Below are 21,882 nucleotides of genomic sequence, written 5' to 3' on the forward strand. Positions count from 1 at the left end.
GGCTATATTTCAGATCAATACCAAAATGGGGCTATATCCCCGACTATGGCCCAAGTGATCAGCATTTGATTGGTAGCTTATGAATTTGGTGGTGCTGGCAGGTGAGAATGTGTGTTCCCATCATTGGTTGGGGGGATTGAGCAAAGATGCAGACTGCTGTAATCCTTCAGAGGAGGGATGACATTGCAAAGAACATTTTGGAATTAGGCTTTAAGTTTACCAAGCCACCATTTGTTGGTAGGGTTCAGTAGTGTGTGTACAGGAGCATGTTCCCACACCTGTAATGGGTCCATAATGTAATACAGGCAGCATGTGTCTACCATCAGTGGTTATGGTTAAGACTATAGGGAAAAAAAAACATACCCTTAATTCCTAGGATGCTGGTAGGGGCATAAACAACCCTCATGTTTATTGTTTGAATGCTTCCCCAGATGACTCTTGCTCCAAACAGTACTAGAAGTATAGTCACTCCTATGGATGAATAAATGGGCAGAACAGGATTAAGGATGGCTTCATGGTCATTGGGTATAGTATGGCTATGGTGACATAGTTTAAAAAAAAAAAAGCTAAAATGTGACATTTTGCTCTTACTGTGTTACATTACTTATACTGGTTTTACTTGTACTGCATGTGGTTATATACTAGTGATTTAATTTTCTGAATTAACATATTTGTTCCATCTTATTCTTAGCATTACAAGATGATTATCTAAACCACTACTTTTGGTAACAAAAACACATGAACAAACAGTCTGGAAGCTTTGCATGCAACATAATGCTTTATCTGATTTTGCTGTTGAAAATGAGATATCCTGCATTTATATTATGAGATTGCTTTGAATCCTCAAGATATTCTTTGACAGATTGAGCTGATATATGAGAAGTCATTCAGATAAATCTTCAAACAGATTTCTAAAATGGTTAGTAATATAGCATTATTGTTTTATCCCTAGGTACCCTCTCGATTTTTGGTCTTTATGTGCTCTTTGGCTATGGGGCAACACTTCTCTGCAGTTTGGTTGGCTTTGTGTACCCAGCATATTACTCGTGAGTACGCCTTGTTTTCTTTGTTGTTTCACATATTGTTTGTTTAGTTTACTTGTAACCGTACCACCACTGGACTACAGAGGCATTGAAATTAACAGATTTAGTCATGCTAAGATGTTCACATCACTTTAATTTCCATCTTAATTTACAGTATTCTCAGAGTGACATATTTTCCTTTACTTTGGTTTAAGCATGTCTACATAAAAATATGTGCAGTTGTGTGTAAGTATACTCACAAGAACAGTAAATCAAATTAGAAGTCATTGTACTAGTAAATCATAACATTGTGATTACTCACCAGTGAAGTTTCATCACTTCTGAATACATTTACATAGCTGTGTGCTCCACCTGCATAGGTGGTTGTTGGTTTTGACACCATCGTAGATAGTGACATCTGGTGGTACATGATCTTTATATAAGTAGCAGTGGCATATACTTGTATCATTTATTCTGAGTAGCAGACAGCAGGGAAGCATGCTTGCACTAGACCAATTATAGTCATGCCCATGTGAAAATATTGTAAGGAACTTTGTGCAAAAATATTTGCTAACTGGATCCAGCCCCATGGTGCAGAGAGAAAGTTCTTGTTCCCTAGACAACCCATGTTTGACTAAAGGCATGGGAGCTGGAGGGATCAGAGGACAACAGATGGGAGTGAGCGGCCAACACTAGCTTGACCAACATGGGGGGGGGGGGGTTGCTGCAATGGTGGCATTTAAGAACCTGGCAATCTCCACTCCAAGCGGTATACCACTTGGTCGGGAAGTTTTGAATGAGTGGAAGAGCACATATGCCTTCCATAGCCAGTGATTGCATAACTCACAGGGCATATTCCTCTGCAGCATTATGATGCTGTACTAGCGTGATTGGAACTCTGCACTGGCCCTTGGTGTGGGTTGGGTTTAGCCCAGGGAAGGCTAGTGCTGGCAGCACAGATGATCGACTGTGGGGAGTGGCAGCAGTTAAAAAAATATATGCCAGCTAACACTAGTAGTACATAAAATCTAAAATCTGAACAGGTGATGAAGGGTGTGCACATTTAATGCTATGGTGAGCTGTCTCTTAAAGATTTGCCTCTGTGTTTTGGATATTAAAGCTGATGTAGTGTCTTAATTTGGAGGAGGGGCACTGTAACTGTTACTCATATCAGTTGAGTGTCAAGCAGTAAAAAGTTCCAGGGTGGTGAAGCAGGATCATTTTCAATACCACTGTGCTAAAACATATCCTACTTCTAAGTGGTGCCTGTTTTTTTTAACACTTTACCGTCTTTATTTTATGCCATCTACTACTGGTTCATACCCCACATAACCCTTTGTCAGGTAGGTCTGTTCTTTTCAGGGAGACAATCCTTTACTTTGATTACTGGGCTGCGCGCTGGCCATTAATCAGAGGAGAGGAATGGGTGTACTGGGCTGACTATAGCTGACTGGTGATTTTTCTTAGTTTTGCCCTAATTCCCCATTTGCTAAGTAATGTTGCCAGGTCAGTGTGCATATGGTTAGTGGGGTTGTTGAATGAGTTACTCAAGTGATGTACTTCTCAGTTTTGATTCACACCTTGTTAATTGCGGACGCCACTGCCACAGGCCAGCAATCTCCACAGTGAGCTGTAATATTAGGCATTCCTTAGCATGCACCCATACTTAGAGATGAGCAAGCGAATGCCTCACAGTTTCCCCCTGCTCTGAATCAACTCTTCCAGTTCCTGGGCTGCTGATCAAACCTTGTTTTGTGTTTCATAGTTAGAGGTTCATCCATCTGTGCCATAGTGCTGACAAAACTTGCTACAGCAATAATACAGATGAATTTAATAATGTCCTGAAGTATTGTATGCATCCTAGGCCTTGGAGACCGTGTTAGATTCAGGTAAGCCTTATTTCCCTTTAAAGAGACAGAGTGGATCAAATTTTCTGAAACGATTGTTTTACTCTGGTATAATATCTCAACTGTCTGTGGACTTTTAAGGGCTGTAAAGGTTTTGCAGTGCATTTTGATACTTTGTGGAGGGAGGGAACATTTGTAGTTAAATTTACTTACTGAATGAGCATAAACAGATTAGATCTTAAGGAGGCCCCTTTATTGTAAAAGAATGCATATGGAAGATTACATATCAGAGACAGAAGTTATGAAACTGTTATGGAAATTTAAGTCCTAAGGTGAAGGTACATAGCACTTATAAGCTACTAGTTAAAAATCGCTTTACTGAAGACCTCTAAGTGAAGGATAGGCTGCAGCTTGAGAGATGGATGGAATGTAGGATGAAACGGCAGAACAAGTACCCTGGCTGAAGAATGAGCTAGACTTTGAAACTTTTTTTTTTGCCTATATAGAAAATCACATCCATTTGTTTAAAAAAATGTTGAGCAGTACATGGAACTAATGGATATCAAAATCCTGTCTTACTTGCTGAGAGATTGCATGTCTTCAGGTTGTAATGAAAGCCTCTACCCTTCTGTTGAAGTAGCAGTGTCTTGTTCATGGGAAGCTGGAGAGATGGATAAATGTTGATATGACACAGGAGAGAGAATATTGGCTATGTAGGCATAGCTGAATTGGGTACATGGGCCTGCTGAGAGAGTTTGCTAGGGGAATTTTTATTCCCTTTGAAGATAAACTGCTATCAGATATAAGCTGTGTTGAATAGCCAATTTCCATAACAGTAATTCTCTGGTCAGGTTCTCTGATCTCAAACTTCTTTGTTTATGAAGGTACAATTTTACTGTTCTGTTGTATGTGTTGATCTGAAGCTAGCCAAAGACCAAGACAGTTTGCAAAGCCTCCTAAGTTTTGTATATTGCTCTTATCCCCTTACGTTGAAGTGAACTTTTGTTTTTTTTTTTCTTGGAGAAGCCAGTTATTCTGTACTGAAAGTGATTCCCAATGCTTAACATGATGTGTCCATTAGCCACTGGAAAAGGGTCAGAAGATGGAGAGGCAGTCTAACTAACAGATAATAAGGGGTTTGCCCACCAGGGAAATACTTCCCTTTTTTTTTTGCCAACATGAAAAGAAATGAGGTTCAAAGGGAGGAACGAATGGGAATGTACAAAAAATAATGACTCGAGCCAGAAGCAAGGCAACTTCGGTTACAGAACTTCAGTAAGTAAGGACATTAAAATTTTCAACTTGACAAACAAGATTTTTACTGAATCTTAATTAAATGTTTTACAACTTGGATTGAATTATATACCTTCTCGAAAACTTGATTTAAGTAAGACTTTACTGCAGTTAAAAATGTTTAATCGCAAATTAAACCTTCAGTATATTTTTAGTCAGGTAGTTGTAAATGCAATTGAATTTAAAAGATCCAGCACTTTTAATCGCGTTTTAAATAATACATTAAAGGTTTTTGAGAAAGTATCAGGAACCAAGAGTGGATACGGTTGCAATAAAGGCTGTCTTCCGAAATAACAACACCTCCAATAACTCCACCGATATACAAGGCTCAAAACGATAAAATTCCACCGGTGATAATACGACAAAAACTTTTATTGAACACTGACAAATGTACACTAAAATAACGAATAACACAATATAACTGAATAGTATATGAATAAGAAATAGGATTGAGAGCTTTCGTCTTCCACTGGAGACTTCATCAGAATCAATGCTAACAGTAAATTTGACTCCTTATATACTACCCATGGTTCAATTAATGAATTAATTGAATAATTCAAAATCAATAAACTTAAAGGTATATATACCTATATATAATAATATATGTTGTGTTTTATGTTTTAACACACACTAAAAAATACACATATACATACACACCCAAAAGACTAAATATAAATTCACACTCAGAAAACTGAATATAAATTCATATAAGCACAAGTACATAAAAATTCATATAAATTCATATAAGCGCAAGAGCGCAAGTACATACACAAAACAAATTAACAGGGCTGGCTTGCTACATATGGTTACTATGAATCCTCCTATTAAAACAATGTTTTGTAAACATCAGTGCATACAGAGTGCAGTTCTTTTCATTCATAACAACTAGTATAAAAAAATATATATATATAAATATATAACTGTATGCGTAAAAAGTATAAAAAATATATAATTAATATATATAATATATGTATATAAAAACTAACTAAAAGTCAATGTAAATGGTGTAAGTACATATATATATATATATATATATATATATATATATATATATATATATACTGTAAAAATATAAAAATTATAAAAATTAATAAAAAAATTAAGTGTTTAAAAACATTGTAAAAACCAGATTCAACATGCCAAATGGGACAGTGTTGATATATTATTAATGAAATTGATAATAAAATTGATGATCCCTGAAAGTCAGAATTATACCACACCTATACCAATTCTTAAAAGAGTGCTGTTATTATATAAAATACAAAACCACAGGTTACAAAAAGTGGCTCCAAAAAAGGTGAGTACCTAACAGGAGGAAAAAATAATCATATTGTAGAATTGTTGTGATTAACAACTACCAAAATTCATGTTACTGTTAAAAAATAATAATAGTATGAATGTTGATATTAATATTAATAACTTCTAATTATACTAATTAATATTAACTTCTGCTAATATTTTAAGGGCAGGTGTAATGGAGACATGATCATTCAACCCCTTACCACAGCAGGCATCCAATTTCAGTTGCCAAATCATTTCCCTGTATTCTAATCTTGTCTCCCATTCGCCACCCCTTTCCAGTTGTTCCACGTCTTCTAATATCCAAAATTTAAAGTCAGCTTGCTGGCATGTTAATAAATGTCTATAGAGTGCATTGTTCACATCCTTTTTGTTTATATCCCTCATATGCTCGTATATTCTCCTCCTAAGATGTCTAACTGTTTTCCCTACATAAAATGCCCAACAATATTTACAGAATGCTAAATAAATCACTCCCTTAGTGTAACAGTTACTATATCTTTTAGATTTCAGGGTCATACCTAAACTCGGGATCCATAAACTTTTCCTGTCTGCAATGAACGAACATTGTGAGCATCTCCCACACCTGAATGTACCAATTCTGTTAGATACAGTTTCACACATCCCTGTATTTTTCTCTTTCTCGAAAATGTTCTTCAAGTTTTGATTTCTTCTGTAACTAAGTCTATCCTGAAAAACAGTCACTCTAGTGGACATAGTTTTAAAAACCTCCCATGTGTCATCAATACATTTATTAAGCCATTTTATACCTTTATAATAAGTTAAAGTGAAAAAAGGGGTAGTAACCAACTTATTGTTAAAGTTTCTCATACCCTTATCCACCTCTACTGTATTGATCACCTCCTGCTTATATAGAAGGGGTCTATAGTGAGTTTTTCTTTTACCAGTTACATATTGTTTCACCTTCTTAATTAAGTCCAGGGGATAGCCCCTCTGCTGGAACATTTTTTGTAAATTATCCACCTCTTGAAGAAAGTCATCTCTTTCAGATGTCATCCTTGCTATTCTTATCATTTGACCCTTTACAATATTCCTTTTCAACAAATCAGGGTGGTCACTATCAAAGTGAAGGTAAGTATTGGAATGGTATTTCTTCCTATATATCTTGGATTTATATTTATTAGTGGCATAATCTTTTTGTAACTTAATATCTAAAAAATTAATTTCATACTTATTAATTTCATGTGTGAACTTTAAAAAAGTAGTACTACTATTAATATACATTATTAGACCATCAATAAGAGTTTCCGGGCCATTCCAAACAATAAAAATATCGTCCAAAAAACGATAATAGCTGCTAACATGTTTAAAAGATTCACATCCAAACAAATAATGCGTCTCCCAAAATAACATATCTATATTCGCATATATGGGGGCACAAGCCAAACCCATAGCGACTCCTTGTTTTTGATGGTACACATCACCCTGAAAAAATATATAATTGTTTTTTAACACTAGGTCCACACATTCCAATATCAATTTAAATTCATAGTTTGTTACCAAATTCATCTCAAGTATCATTTCTTCAAACCATTCCATACCAATACTGTGCGGTATGACTGAAAATAAATCCTTGACATCAACTGTAATAAATATACTATCTCGATTGTATGGGTCAATACCTATTTTTTGTAAAAAATCCCATGAATCCACAAGTATGTGTGGATATTTGGTATGATAACTTTTTAACTTGGTGTCAACATATATGGCAAAAGGTTGAGTCTTAGATCCATGGGATGACACTATAGGCCTCATTGGAGGATCAGTCACATTTATATGAGTCTTGGGAATACCAAATATAGCTGGAATTATTGGTTTATTCACCTTCAAAAAATTATACAGGTGATTGTCAATTAAACCTTGTAGTAAATTATCCTTTAGGATGTAATCAATTTTCCTGTAGGCTATATTTATTTCATTCCTTGAAACCAATGCGTATCTACTAACATCATTTAAAATCTCCAACATCCTATTAGTGTAGTCCCACTGATCCATTATAACCACTCCCCCTCCTTTATCTGGTTTCATCACACGGATCTTGCTGTTGTCTCCTAGTTCATATAAAAGAATACATTCTTCTTTAGTTAAATTGCTACCATATATGCATTTATCCTGTTTGTATTCAGATCTAACTTTTCTGATAAGGGTATTCTCAAAATGTAAAATATCCTGCTGGAGCAGGGGGTTATATGTACTACTCCTCTGTAACTTGTTGGCCACACAATTACTATTATTGTCATGTTTAAAAATATGTTTGAAATTCAACTTCCTGGTAAAGGTTTTGATATCCAAAATAATATTTTCTATTCCTGGTTTTTTAACTGGTACAAATGTAAATACTTTAATAAATAATTTTAAATAAACATCATTGATAGTAATATCTGAATAATTAAAAATGTTAAAACCATCGAAAGAATAAATTATAGCTGGAAAATTGTCATCATGACACACTTCATTGGTAACCGTGCTAGTATAAAAAACTGTACTACTATTGGATATTATCTGTAAGTTCTCCTTGTATATCCTTGCCGGTGATGATTCTCTACTATTTGTGCATAGGAGGGTTGTTGTTGGGCCCGGTTCCTCAGTCTCTCTGACCTCCTCGGGCCTTCTACATCTAAAGGGACCCCCTCACAAGAAGCATTTCTTGGGTCATCGTAAAAGTCCTGCTCGTAGGACTGGTGCATATTTTGTCCCTGATTGTTATAGTTGCTTCTATGATTATAACCAGCATAGTGTACATGTCTATGGGATTTATGCATATTCTCCACCCCATAGTTCTTAACTTGTGAATACTGCCAGTTACTATTAGGATTGTAGGCTGTCCCACATTTATAATCATTCAGATCTCTTTCAAGCTTAGACAATTTTCTATTATAACTTCGAGTAACCGTATTGTCAACATCATACAATGTTCTAGTAAATACAATTTTGTATTCTTCCACAGAAAATAATAAATCCTCATTAATTTCTTTAAATAATCTATTTCCTTTTTATCCAACTCCATCCTCTTCCATTAAAATTAATAAGAACTTTAAGCATAGCCAGCCCACATTCATTAAAAATTCTGCTGATACTCTTAAACAATTCACCATCCATATTGTCATTAATATTGCTAGGGAACTTATAAATCCTAAGCCCCTTCGGAACAATTTTATCATTAAGGCATTGGTTAAAATACCAATTTTCTACAGATAAATTTTTATATCTCATGAGTAGAGATTTAAAAACTTTACATTTCTCTTTGTAATCCATAGTACGTACACCATCAGTCTCATGTGTTTTGTTCATTTTTACAAAGGATTTATTCAGCCATGTATTAAAGTCAATATTATCATATTTGGAAAAATTATTGTTGTTGTTGTTGGATACACCAATACCTGATCGCACTCTGTCCTTATACTGTCCATTGCCCGAACGATTTTGGCCGAAGTTGTTTTCTCGGGTATCAGTTCTCCTCGTCGTTCCATTAGACTCCATTCTGGCGTCTGTCATCATATCCGCGTTGTCACGAACCCAAGGACTACTTTGTGCACAGGGTATTTCGTTCCCCGTATCCCCTGGGGAATTGGTAGATTGTGAGTGGTTCTGGATCACTCGAACCAACTCACTCAATAAACTGGAACCATCCATGTTATATGGGGGAGCGGAAGGTGAAAAAATCTAAATTCTGTACAGGAGACTCCTCGAAACCGCACCACAGAAAAAACAACCAGTCACCACTTAGTAGACACTCGCACAAACACCAGGAACCAAGAGTGGACACGGTTGCAATAAAGGCTGTCTTCCGAAATCACAACACCTCCAATAACTCCACCGATATACAAGGCTCAAAACGATAAAATTCCACCGGTGATAATACGACAAAAACGTTTATTGAACACTGACAAATGTACGCTAAAATAACGAATAACACAATATAACTGAATAGTATATGAATAAGAAATAGGATTGAGCGCTTTCGTCTCCCACTGGAGACCTCATCAGAATCAATGCTAACAGTAAATTTGACTCCTTATATACAACCCATGGTTGAATTAATGAATTAATTGAATAATTCAAAATCAATAAACTTAAAGGTGTATATATACCTATATATATAATAATATATGTTGTGTTTTATGTTTTGACACGCACTAAAAAATACACATATAAATACACACCCAAAAGACTAAATATAAATTCACACTCAGAAAACTGAATATAAATTTGAGAAAGTATGTGAATATGACCTACGTGAATTGAATAGTGCAAAGTCTAACAAAAAGCAGTTCAATTTGAATATTAGAGAACTTCTTCTTTTGGCTTTTTCCCAGTTAGGGGTCACCACAGAGGATCACCTGTCCGCTCATGATTGGCAGTGGAGTTTTACGGTGTCGAGTTGCCAGCCCTACACCCAACCTTCCACAGAAGGCACACACGCACACCTAGGGGCAATTTAGAGTGTCCAATCCACCTACAGCATGTCTTGGGGATGTGGGAGAAGCCAGAGCACCCGGAGGAAACCTGCACGACCACAGGGAGGACATACAGACTCCGCACAGAAGGCACCCCAGCCAAGGATCGAACCAGGGAACCTCTTACTGTGAGGCGACAACGCTAACCGCTACACCACCGTGGCCGCCCTTGAATATTAGACAACAAAAAGCACTAAAAGAATTACGTATGATGAATGATGTAAGGTATATGAAGGCCGATAATGGAGGGCCATTAGTTATTATGTCTAATAGTGATTATATATTTTATATGGGCAAAACGTTACAAAATGAAGAAGACTGTCTAATGGTTTCCTATGTACAAGTTAATAAAAGTTACCAACAGGTATATTGGTTATTATATGAATTTTTAATGGACGGCTTAATAACTTTAGACATGTATCATTTTATGAAAATAGAACAGCCTGTTTTAGGAGTGTTATTTTGGATACCTAAAATACATAAAAATTCGGTAAACCCCACATTTCAACTGATAGTTTCTGCCCTCAATTGTATTATTGAGGGGGCTTCTCTATTTTTAGATTATGAGTTAAATCCAATAGTACAAAAGATGGGTTCATACATTAGAGATTCTTGGGACTTTTTAGAAAAAATTAAGGACTTCAATAGAAATTATTGCTTTCACACAGAGATATGAATGTAATTTATTCATTATTTGCATGCATACCCCATGAACAAGGTATTGAATAGGTTAGGAATTTTTTGAGGAAAGCTGGATCTTTCAGTTATGAAGATATTTATTTATTCTGCAATCTTTTTGAAATTTTGTTAACTTAACAGTTTTTTTTTATTTTTAATAAAAAGTGTGTAAGTAAGTAAAATGAGTGGCTATGGGGTCAGTGGTGGCCCCAGTATTTGCCAGTCTTGTATTAGAATGGTGGGAGAATGTGATCTTAGAACCTTTAATTAAATTATACAATATTGTGTTTTATTTCAGGTTTGCGGATGATCTGATTTTCGTTATAGAAGGGACCACGTAGCACGTTATAGCATTGTATATGATTTAAATAAATCAGATTTCCTACAGTTTACTCTAGGGGATCTAGGCGTAAAGGTGAATATTTTAGATGTTCATATTTATTGCAATGTTTTAAGTCAAACATCTGGTGGTACTATTTATAGAAAGGATACTTTTATGAACCACTATCTTCACTTTAATAGTAATCATCCCCTGTTTATTAAGAGGAACATCCCAAGAGGACAATTTATAAGGCCTCAAGAATGATTACAAGTGATCTGGATTTTGACAGAGAAAACGATTTTATTGTTTCTATGTTTATGGATAGGGGTTATACCAAGGAATTTCTAAAAATGTAGCGCTTGAGATAAAATCAGAGACATATTAACTTTATACCTATTTTAACTAGGGACACTGTAAAAACAATAAAAAGGGCTAGAACCACAGATTTTTCTATTGCATGCTGTTTGGATATGACAGTAAACAGTAATGATATCTGTTCTATCATTAGAAAAAAACTGGAAAATTATAGAGCGCAATACAGAATTGAGTAAAGTAGTCTGTACTACTCCAAATTTGTATTTAAGAATAATCATAATATTAAAAATTATTGCAATATGATTCTAATCTTATTCAACCTGTAGGACTGACATCCAACAAAAATAAGGGGATGTACAAGTGTGGCTCTTGTACATTCTGTAGCTTTATTCTAAGAGGGTCCATTTATGCATTTCAGGCATTTAGAAAGGACTATTGCTGTCGGTGGGGTATTTAATTGTTTTCTGTGGGGATTATTTATATTGCAGTTTGTACATACTGTGATTGTTTTTTATGTTGGTACGACTGTTAGAACTTTGCAAAAGAGAATTGAAGAGCATCTCTATGCAATAAAGAATAAAGATATTAACAAGTGAATTGTTTAGAAAGTAAAAAATGTATATTTACTGTCTTAGAACAGGTTCCCAAGGATTTGAGGGATAGAGACTATAGAGCTAGAGCTGAACAAAAATAAATCATGTGGCAGCTAAAACCTTGGGAGCAGATACTTTTCCTGGTTTAAGTGACACAATAAATATAAAGTGTTTTTTAAAGAGTCAGAGATTGAAATTGTAAATATATATTTTTGTTTTAAGTGACTTGGCACTTTCTTATAAGATGCATTTTTAGAAGAATAGAGTGCTTGGGAAGTGGGTGGAAGGGGTATCAATTATTTCTGTTGGTTAATTGGATTATGGATTATTTACTTATATTTTGGTATATAAAGATGTTTGATTAATTGAGGTGTTTGTTCTGAAGAAGTCAGTTGTGACGAAAGCAAATAAAAAGTTTTTACGCTAACAAATTTTTGGCTTATTTTGGCTGTTGGTGGATTTTTTTCTGAGCTACCTGGTAGATCTTTATTTACAACATTAAATGTTGCTTGATTCCAGACATTCTTTCAGCAGCTCTTCTGACTTCAGTATGTGGAGCCTTGCATAAAGGGACTATTAAAATACAGGAAGCTGAGTCCTAAAGCTCTGAGAAGCTGTCTTGCAGTGATTATGGTTAATATCCTCTCTCTGGTATAAAACTTATTTGCTTGATCTTGTCCTGAGGGAGAAAGACCTTCATTTTGTTGAATCTGGGGTCTATATTGTCATGGTCTCTTGTGGGGAGTGGTGTGATTTGTTATAGTTTATGGTTCAGCCAATCTCAGGAGCAAATTCAGTTACAAGTAAAATCTGAAGATGTAGAGTATTTTTTGTCTGCATCACTAGTAAGTGGTCATTCAGATGAGGGACAGTGTTTATTACTTGTGTCATTTGTAGGGTAAGCTAGATTAAATACTCTTGGAACTGTGGATGACCAAATGAAAGGGTTGCAGAATGCCAATGGGATTCTCACACAGGAAATGTAAGCAGTCTCCTGCGTCAAGATTTTCTTGGAATTTGTCAGTAGGCATTTTCCAAAAATGAGATATTCCATGAATGGTAGAAGTGTTTTAGAGTTACTGTTTTGAACCTTTGTAACTGTGAATTGTTTTAGAATTGTAGCCACACAAACATCCAGTGAGCCAACCAATGGATTGAGGAAAAACAACTCCAGTAGATAAATCCGCAAAAATAGATGTTTTAATCAAGTGTTAGCGCTTTCGTAGTGATAAAACACCACTTCATCAGACATATACAGCCATATAGAAAAACAGATGCATCTATATATAGCTAGTCAATTACTATATAACCAATTACATTTAAAATTAAGAAGGTGTGTCCAGTCACACAAAGCCTCATCCTAAAAAAAACATATTAAAGGAGTTGTAACAAGTAAATAGACAGTACATAAATGTACATAAAATATTAAACATAAAAATAAAATCCATTCAGGCATATATTATTAAAAAAGGAGAATGGGATCTGGTGTACCAAATCTTGTCCAACTTCCCGTAAGAAGAGGCCTTTCTTTTAACAAGGGCTTTAATGGACCCCTATCATTCACCCCTTTGCCAATATCTGCTCTTAATATAATGATCCATTTGGTCTCAGATGTCTCTGTATTGTTGATCACATCTCCACCACTCTCATTTTCCTTAATGACCTCCATAACTAAAAACTTAAACAAATGAGATTGGTCGCAAACAGAGACATGATTAGCCAAAGCATTGGTCATAATGCTATTTTTAATATTCTGTAAATGTTCTTGGATCCTAAATTTAAGCTTCCTGTTGGTCTTCCCTACATAGAAAGCCGAACATATATAGCATACAGCTAAATACGACATTCAAAGAGTTATAGTCGGCCACTTTTTTAAACTTATAGAAAGTTCCGTTATCCAGATGTAAAAATCCACCTAAAATATCAATATACTTACAGAAATTACAATTATTACAGGGAAAAGTACCATATACAATGTTATTAGACTGATATACAAGCCTATCTTTAGGATAGCACTGTAGCCTTTTTAGTGACTTTCTCTTCTTAAATAGAAAGTTTTGCTTATCACCTACTATGTTCCTAATACCAGAATCACTGGTCAATACAGATCAGTGTTTCTTTACAATGTCCATTATTAAATTAACATTACTAGAGTAATAGGGGGAGGATGCATACTGCTTGTTGATTCAAACACTTCATCCTCTGATGAAAATTGCTGTTATGAGAAAAACAGGCTTTGGTTACAGTCGTTCTTAAACTGGGTATCTTATTGAGTATCCTATTGTACCCCTATCTCTAAATCTGATTCTTAGGGCATCCAGTTCTTGTAAAAAAGTCAGTATCTTCTGCATTTAATCTTGATGCCCTTAAGCCCTGACCTTTCACAATGTTTCTAAAAAATAAAATTCGGATGCATACTTGTTCTGTGAAGCATTGTATTCCTATAACATTCCTTTCTGTATATTCGTGTATTCAAGCTATTATCTGATTTCTTGTAGATCTTAATATCTAGGAAATGTATCTGTTTGTCAGATATATTTATATCAAATTTGTGAAAAGGGGTACTGACATTAATCTCTTGATAGAAGGACCTCCAACCTCTGTTCCTCGCCATATCAAAAATAAATCATCGACAAAGTGCCTATAAAAGACTATCTGATTCCGTCTCAAAGGTGCAAAAATAGTCTATCTCCCTGGTGGCCATGACTAAATTAGCGTAACTATTTACACTGGAAATGCCCATGGCCGCATCATCTTTCTGTAGATAAAACTCATGATCAGATGGTACCACATTATTGTGAAGTACAGTCTCCATCAGTAAACAAGATCTATAAATGTATGGTCATAGTACCCATTGGCCATCAAATATTTCCTAAGCATATCCAAACCTATGGTATTAGGAATGACCGTGAAGAGAGAGCGGACATCCATTGTAACTAAAAGCAACACATCATCCCCTTTATCCCATCCAGACATAAAAGTATAGAGATCATTCAAACATTGCCTAGAGTCCTTAATTATACGTGGGTTTCTATCAAGAAGAGGCCTAAGCTGTTTTTTCTACAAAAATGGACAAAGGTTCAGTAAAACAGTGATGACCTGACACTATGGGTCAAAGGGGAAGGAAATACATGGACCATATGAATTTTTGGTAATCCCTGTATAATAGGAATTAAAGGTGAGTCAACAATGAAATAATTCTATAGCTCAATGCTGATAACCCTGCTCAATAAACAGTCATATAGAATGTTATTTAATCTTGTAATCATTTTATAGATGTCCTCATAGTTAATCTTCTTATAACCATTATTATCACTGAGCATTTCTTTCATTGTCCTGACGTAGTAATCCTGGTCCATGATCACAATAGGACCACCCTTATGAGCTTGTTTAATAACTTTTGACTCCTCACCCTATAACTTAAGGGCCTCATACTCACCCTTTATCATATTATGAAATCTCTTATTAATAATAGTATTTACTCTTAACACTTCATGTAAATCGTTCTCACAAAGCTTAAGAAATACTTCCAATACAAGATGGTTTACTGGTGTCAATATGCTTGGGTTTTAAAAAGTTGTTTACTTCCCAAAACATTGTCCCCACCCATTTTAATTTTTGCCTTTGATCCCTAATATATGCACCTTAATCAACCTTATAATTCTATCACGGAATGCAAATGCTTCTATTGCTCTGCTCATGATGTCCCACTCTACTCTCTCAAATGCTTTCTCTGCATCAAGACCCACCAATAACAATGATATTTTCTTACATTCTGCTTCCCTCTAGATCATCAGTGTTCTGTTAATATTATCAAATGTTTGCCTCCCCTCCACAAAACCACACTGATCCATATCTATAAATGTTGGTGTCACTTTTGCCATTCTTTTAGCCATTATAGACACAAACACTTTATAATCATAGTTTAGTATTGAAATGGCCCTGTATGAAGCTGGATCTGATGGATCTTTATCCTCTTTGAGTATTATCGTTACCACTGCCTTCTTCCAGGATGCTGGTACTTCTCCTCTTAAAATACAGTTAAGCATAATCTTTCAGATCTTTATCAGTTTTTTTCTTTCCTATCTTCGTAACTTCCACAGGAATACCATCTATTCCTAGGGATTTTTCCTGTAGATTGGTTATACTTAGTCATTTATATCTTATCTCTTCCTATCCTGTTAGAAACTTGAGCCTCATCTACCTCTGACCTTGGCATATTTAATTTTTCCATAAATATTTCCATTTGTACCTTTTCTTGATTTCCATATTTCTCTGCTTTATACAAACTTTCATAAAATTGTCGAAATATTGCTAATACTTTTACAGGGTCTCTTGTTATCTACCTTGTTATAGGCTCTCTAAGCTTGGCGACAGCCCTTTCCACTTTCTGTTGCCTGAGTCATTGTACTAACAGTTTTGTGCTCTAGAATTATTATCAAAAAAAAAAAAAGAAGTTCTGTCTTACCATAATGTTCCATCTGTATTGTTGATCCTCATTCAATCATTACATGTGGGTATCGGTTCCGACCTTGGAACTGAGCTGGCCATCTTCCAAGCTCGCGCCAGCTACAAACTCTCGAGCTAAAAACTCTTACCAAGAATTCCCCTTTCCCCATTACCTCAGATTGAGTTTGCAAGTCAAAAGAAGGTAGAGGCTACCTCTGGTCAAATGACCTAACAGAACCGGAAGGTGAGATCCATTAGAAACCACAGGAGGGGGAAGGAGGGAGGGTCGTAATGACTGAATGAGGATCAACAATACAGATGGAACGTTATGGTAAGATATAACTTCTTTATCTGATATTGTTAATCCTCGTTCAGTCCGTACATGTGGGACAGAGTCCCCAGCTACTTTTATTCCTGGGAGGCGGTCATGGAAGGACATTCCGGAGCACCATAGAACCAAAAGATGCTCTTCCCCTGGAGGCCAAATCCAGTTTGTAATGATTGATGAAGGTATGAGGAGTAGCTCAAGTTGCAGCTGGACAAATGCCATGTAAAGGGGCTCTAGCATGGAAGGCAGCAGAAGTTGCCACCAACCATGTAGAATGAGCCTTTATGGTAGTAGGTAAAGGAATATTATGTTTTCTATAAATGAAGGTTACGCAGTCTTTTAACCATTTAGCCAATGTGACCTTAGCAACAGCACATCCTAATCTAGGTCCAGAATAGGCCAAAAATAACTGGTCTGATTTACGAGAAGCCTTAGTCCTGTTCAAGTAGAAGCAAATTTGCCTGTGAATATCTAGGGTATGTAGGCAGTACTCTCCTCTGAAAGATTGGGGAAGAAAACTGGCAGTTCAATGGTTTGATTAATGGACATTTCAGAGATCACTTTTGGCAGAAAGGAAGGATTAGTTCTCAATGACACTCTATCTCTATGAAAAATCAAATATGGTCTCTTAATGCATAAGGCTTTTGAAGCTTAGACATACGTATGGCAGAAGTAATGGTGACCAAAAACAAGATTTTCCATGACAAATATTTGAGGTCACAAGAAGAAGCTGGTTCGAAAGGTGGCATTGTCAAAGCTTGTAGGACTAATGACAGGTCCCATGGTTGAGTAGGTTCTCTAAAAGGGGGCCTTAGATGATTCACGCCTTTTATGAAAGTCTTGCATAATTTGTGTGACATAAGAGAAGAGTCTTTGACACCATCATGAAAATTAGATATTGCAGTCAAATGAACTCTAATGGTAGAGGCAGATAGACCGGACTGAAATAGGGTAGACAGATATTCCAGTACTATCGACACTGGTGCTGAAAAAGGATCTACTTGTTTTTCTTTCAGCCAAAAAATAAATCTTTTCCACTTGCTGTGATATGTAATTCTGGTGGAAGACTTATAAGATGCAATAAGAATGTCACATTCTGCCTGGCAATCAAAGGAATTGGAGGAGCCAAGCTATGAGCTTCAGGCTGTTCAAGTTGGGGTGAATCAGATTCTGCAGATGGGAGATCAACCCCGGGGTTGGATGGAGAATCCACGGTTGATCTAGCAGGTGAGGCCAAAGGAAGGGAAACCAAATCTGACGAGGCCAATATGGTGCTATGAGGATTACTTTGTTCTTCAACTGGCGGGCTTTCTTCAGAAACTGGGGAATGAGGGGGAGAGGTGGAAATGCATAAAGCAGACCCGAGGGCCAATCGTGGACTAGAGCATCCCTGGGTGACTGTCCCGGAAGGGAAATCAGGGCAAAATAGTTGCTGCATTTGTAGTTGGTCGGGGACACAAAGAGGTCGCAGCAAGGAAGACCCCAGTGGTTGAAAATCTCCGCCGCTATCAAGGGATTCAGGGACCACTCGTGAGGTTGTAGAATACACCTGCTGAGTCTGTCTGCTATCACGTTGGAACTCCGGGAATGTGCGTTGCTAGAAGAAAGCGGTTGGTAGCCATCACCCATTGCCAAATCCTCATGGCCTCTCGACAGAGTGGGTAAGATTTGGTTCCACCTTGTTTGTTGATGTACCAGACCACCACCATGTTGTCTGATTGTATCGCAATAGTCCCAAACAGCAGCAGGGGATGGAATTCTTGCAACGCCAGAAGCACCGCCCTCAGCTCTAGAAGATTTATATGCAGATGGGCCTCCATTTCGGACCAAGTACCTCAGACTGTCTGTCCCTGAAATAGCCCCCCCACCCCATCAAGGAGGCGTCAGTGGTCACTGTAGCCTCGGGCTGTTGGGGGAGAAGGGGAGACCATTGTGACAGATTGTGCGCCTTCCACCAATTTAAATCTTGTTTGCACCTGTGAGTTACCCGAATCTTGGCTGAAAGAGGGTACCAAAAGGGATACCATTGGGTGAGCAGTAGCCATTGTAGAAGCCTCATGTGAAACCTGGCCAGGGGCACAATCTTAATGGAGGCTGCCATGGAACCGAACAACTGGAGAACAGAATGACATGACTGCAAAGGTTGCTGATGCAAAAGTATGCTTCCCTATTCTGTCCAGAGCCCAGGACTCTTTGTTGGGTGGATGGACACTCTGGCTTTCTTCATCCGCCAGGTCCTTTTAAGTTGCGGCCACCACCACCAAAGCATCTGCAGGAAGATCTTTGGACCAATGGGGATCACTAGCAGGAGGGGACAAAATTTTATCTGGTCTCTGGAGAATGGCCTCAACGCTGTCAGAAGCCTTCCACGCATGCTGCACCATGAGCCTGACAAGTTCGTCGGCAGGTGGAGTAACCCAGGAGATAGGGGGCCGGACATGAAAGGCCTGCAGGAATACAGACTCTTCAGAGGTCGGGTTAGAGGGCTGCTAGTCACCTCTCTGTTTAAGGATTTCAAGGAAATCACCAAAGGATACCCCAGAGGGTGATCGAGGGGACCCTTCACCATCATCAAAGTCTGTGTCTTCAGTAAGGGTGTCCTCTGTGGAGTCCATGTGCTTCCTCTTGCACGAGCTCTTTTGATGATCTTCCTCAGAGGGAGAAGCTGGGGAAGACTACTCAAAAGGGGTCTCCTGTGGGGGTATGTCCTAAGGCCCTTGCACCCGGTGTCTGCTAGGAGCAGCTTGTGTACATTGCGGTCCAGAGGAGGGTGGGGAGAGTTGATAGCACAGGATCGCCAACCAATGCCAGAGCCTTCTCCATTAGCTGGAAGGCCGGTCCACCTGAAGCGGGATGGGGGCCCAGGGCAGGGGTTACCCCTTGGCTAAGTGGCTCAGCCTGCCGACTCGTAGTCCCTGGATGGCTGTGAAACGCCAAAGTAAGTACACCACAGCTGACATCCTGGGCCGTGACAAGACTGTCCTGCCACAAAGGCAACTGTGTCTCCTTAATGAGGTCCATAAAAGGAACCGTAGTGGGGGAAGACTGTGCTGTATCAAGGGGCTTCAAAGGCAATGAAGGAGGAGAATAAGTAGGGGTCTTTGGTAAAGCTTGATCACATCCTGAGGAAGGATAGGTCCTGGGTGGCGGGATACCTATGGCCAAAAGCACTTGATCCACAAGACGCAACACATCGTGTTCAGAGAGGCTTTTAGTAGATTTCACGGATATGGCGGAGGGGAGAGTCAGGTCTATCCAAGGACGGAGCAAACTCGGTGCCCACCACAGAGGTGGTCTGCACTGAGAACAACAGAGCTGTAATGGACTGAACTACTGGTGTCTGCACCGAGGAAACATCGGTGCCAAAGGCATGGTCTGCACAGACGAGGTCGGTACCAAAATGGTAGTCAGCACTAAGGCCTGAGCCAAAAACATCGGTGACGAAAACTGAATGGTCGGTATTGAGAGGATAGTCGGTTGTCAGAGCCGTAAAGGAAATAGGCGTCAAAACATCCTACATGACTGGACAGTCAGTGCCAGTAAGGAAGTCTGAACCGAGGAGCTCCTTGGTACCAATGCACTATGGGGCACACTAGTCGGTGTCGAGGTCGCAGATGGCACCGATGGCTTCGGTGCCGAAGGTCTAAGCACTGAAAACGCTGGAGCTGACGAAGTCTAATCCGAACTGTAAAGCTTAGCTTTCTTGGGTCTCAGTTCCTGAGGGTCCCCAGCTGGGGACGAAGGAAGAGACTTGGCCTTTTTATGTTCAACACTTTTTTTCTTATGTGATCTTGGAGGGGTTGAAGCCTCCGACCCAGAAATAGCCTCTGAAAAAGGAGATTTAAGTAGCCCCTTCAATATTAATTTATTTTCCCTCTCAATTAATGTCCTGTTAGAGAAATTCTTACAAATCCCGCAAGGTAGGTCAACTGTTAAATGAGGCACACCCAAACAATAGACACATAGGGAATGTGCATCTGAAGTAGGTAATCTATGGCCACAATCTAAACATCTTTTAAACCCTGGGCTACCTTTTTTATCTGTCATGTTAGTTAAGGAAAGAAATAAAAAACAGAAAATACCAGCAATGGTACAAGAAATACCTGAAGGTAAGAAGGAAAAGGGGTTTACCAACAATTGTAAAAAAAAAAAAAAAGAATTAGCCCGCGGTGAAAAGAGAGGAAAAGGAGTTGAAAAGGATTCGAAAAAGGGTAGTCGCTAAATGCGATAAGGTAAGAGATAACTATCTAATAACTTTTTTTGTGAAAAAAAGCTGTCTTAGAACTTAGTATGAAGAAAAATACTGTACTTAGCTCAAGAGAAGTAGCTTGACTCGACTGAATTGCGATACAGCAAACAAAATCTGAGGTAACAGGGAGAGGGGAATTCTGGGTAAGAGTTTTTAGCTTGAGAGTTTGTAGCTGGCGTAAGCTTGGAAGATGGCCGGCACATGTAAGGACTGAACGAGGATTAATAATATCAGTTCAGTTATTTAACAGCAATTTTTCTAAACTTGTGCATATTATTAAGGTAATCCCTTATTTTCTGTTTAGCATTCTGCAGTTGCTCCTTTTCTTGTTTTGAGATATTCCCCCTATTTTGCAATGTTTTAAAATTTGTCAGTCCCTCTAAATAATTCTTGTTACTTCTTAGCCATATCTTCCTTTCCTTTATTTCCACCCTAGTTTTAAACTCCACTTTAATTTTATCCCACTCCCTAGTTATAATTTCAGAAGAAATTTCCATCTTCTCTAGTATCTCCGGAATTAATTCCAAAACCCCTTCCTTAAATTCCTCTCTTTTTAGCCAATGAGTGGGAAAGTACCAGTCTCTCATTTTTATTTCATCACCTTGCATTTTTATTCTAGTTATTATTGACGCATGATCCGAAATAGTTATTGGGTGCATCTTAAGACCTTGAATTAAATGGAGATAGTCCTATGAGATGTAAATTCTATGTAGCCTAGCTCAGTTTTTGTATCTTGGAGAATAATATGTAAATTCACTCCGAACTCCTAGTACTGAATTCAAATCTTCCATGCTAAACATTTTAGAAAGTTCTTCAAAAATCTATCCCCCTTTGTTATGTTTTTCCCTGTAGGCCCCCTCAGACACATCTGCACTGTTGCAAACCAACTTCCAGTCTCCACCTTACTGAAAGCTGATTATTTCTTCCAGAACTTTCTTAAGCTCAATTATAGCAGTTTTAGGTGGAATGTAAATGCATGCCATTTTACTCCTCCTCCCTTGCCAGTAGT

At 37.7% G+C, this 21,882-nt stretch overlaps 1 protein-coding gene across 3 annotated transcripts in view; it reads left to right on the plus strand.

The window, feature by feature from the left end:
• REEP6 (receptor accessory protein 6) overlaps positions 1-21,882 on the plus strand; it is a 1,065,881-nt gene that overhangs the window by 319,331 nt on the left and 724,668 nt on the right. For all 3 annotated transcript variants that reach the window (XM_044053991.1, XM_044053990.1, XM_044053992.1), the window contains one exon: positions 953-1,046. In XM_044053991.1, coding sequence (XP_043909926.1) covers positions 953-1,046 — 94 coding nt within the window. The remainder of the gene's footprint in view (positions 1-952; positions 1,047-21,882) is intronic.

This window comes from Protopterus annectens, chromosome 13.part0, assembly GCF_019279795.1.
Source record: "Protopterus annectens isolate FY-2018-M chromosome 13.part0, PAN1.0, whole genome shotgun sequence".
Classification (NCBI taxonomy): domain Eukaryota; kingdom Metazoa; phylum Chordata; order Ceratodontiformes; family Protopteridae; genus Protopterus; species Protopterus annectens.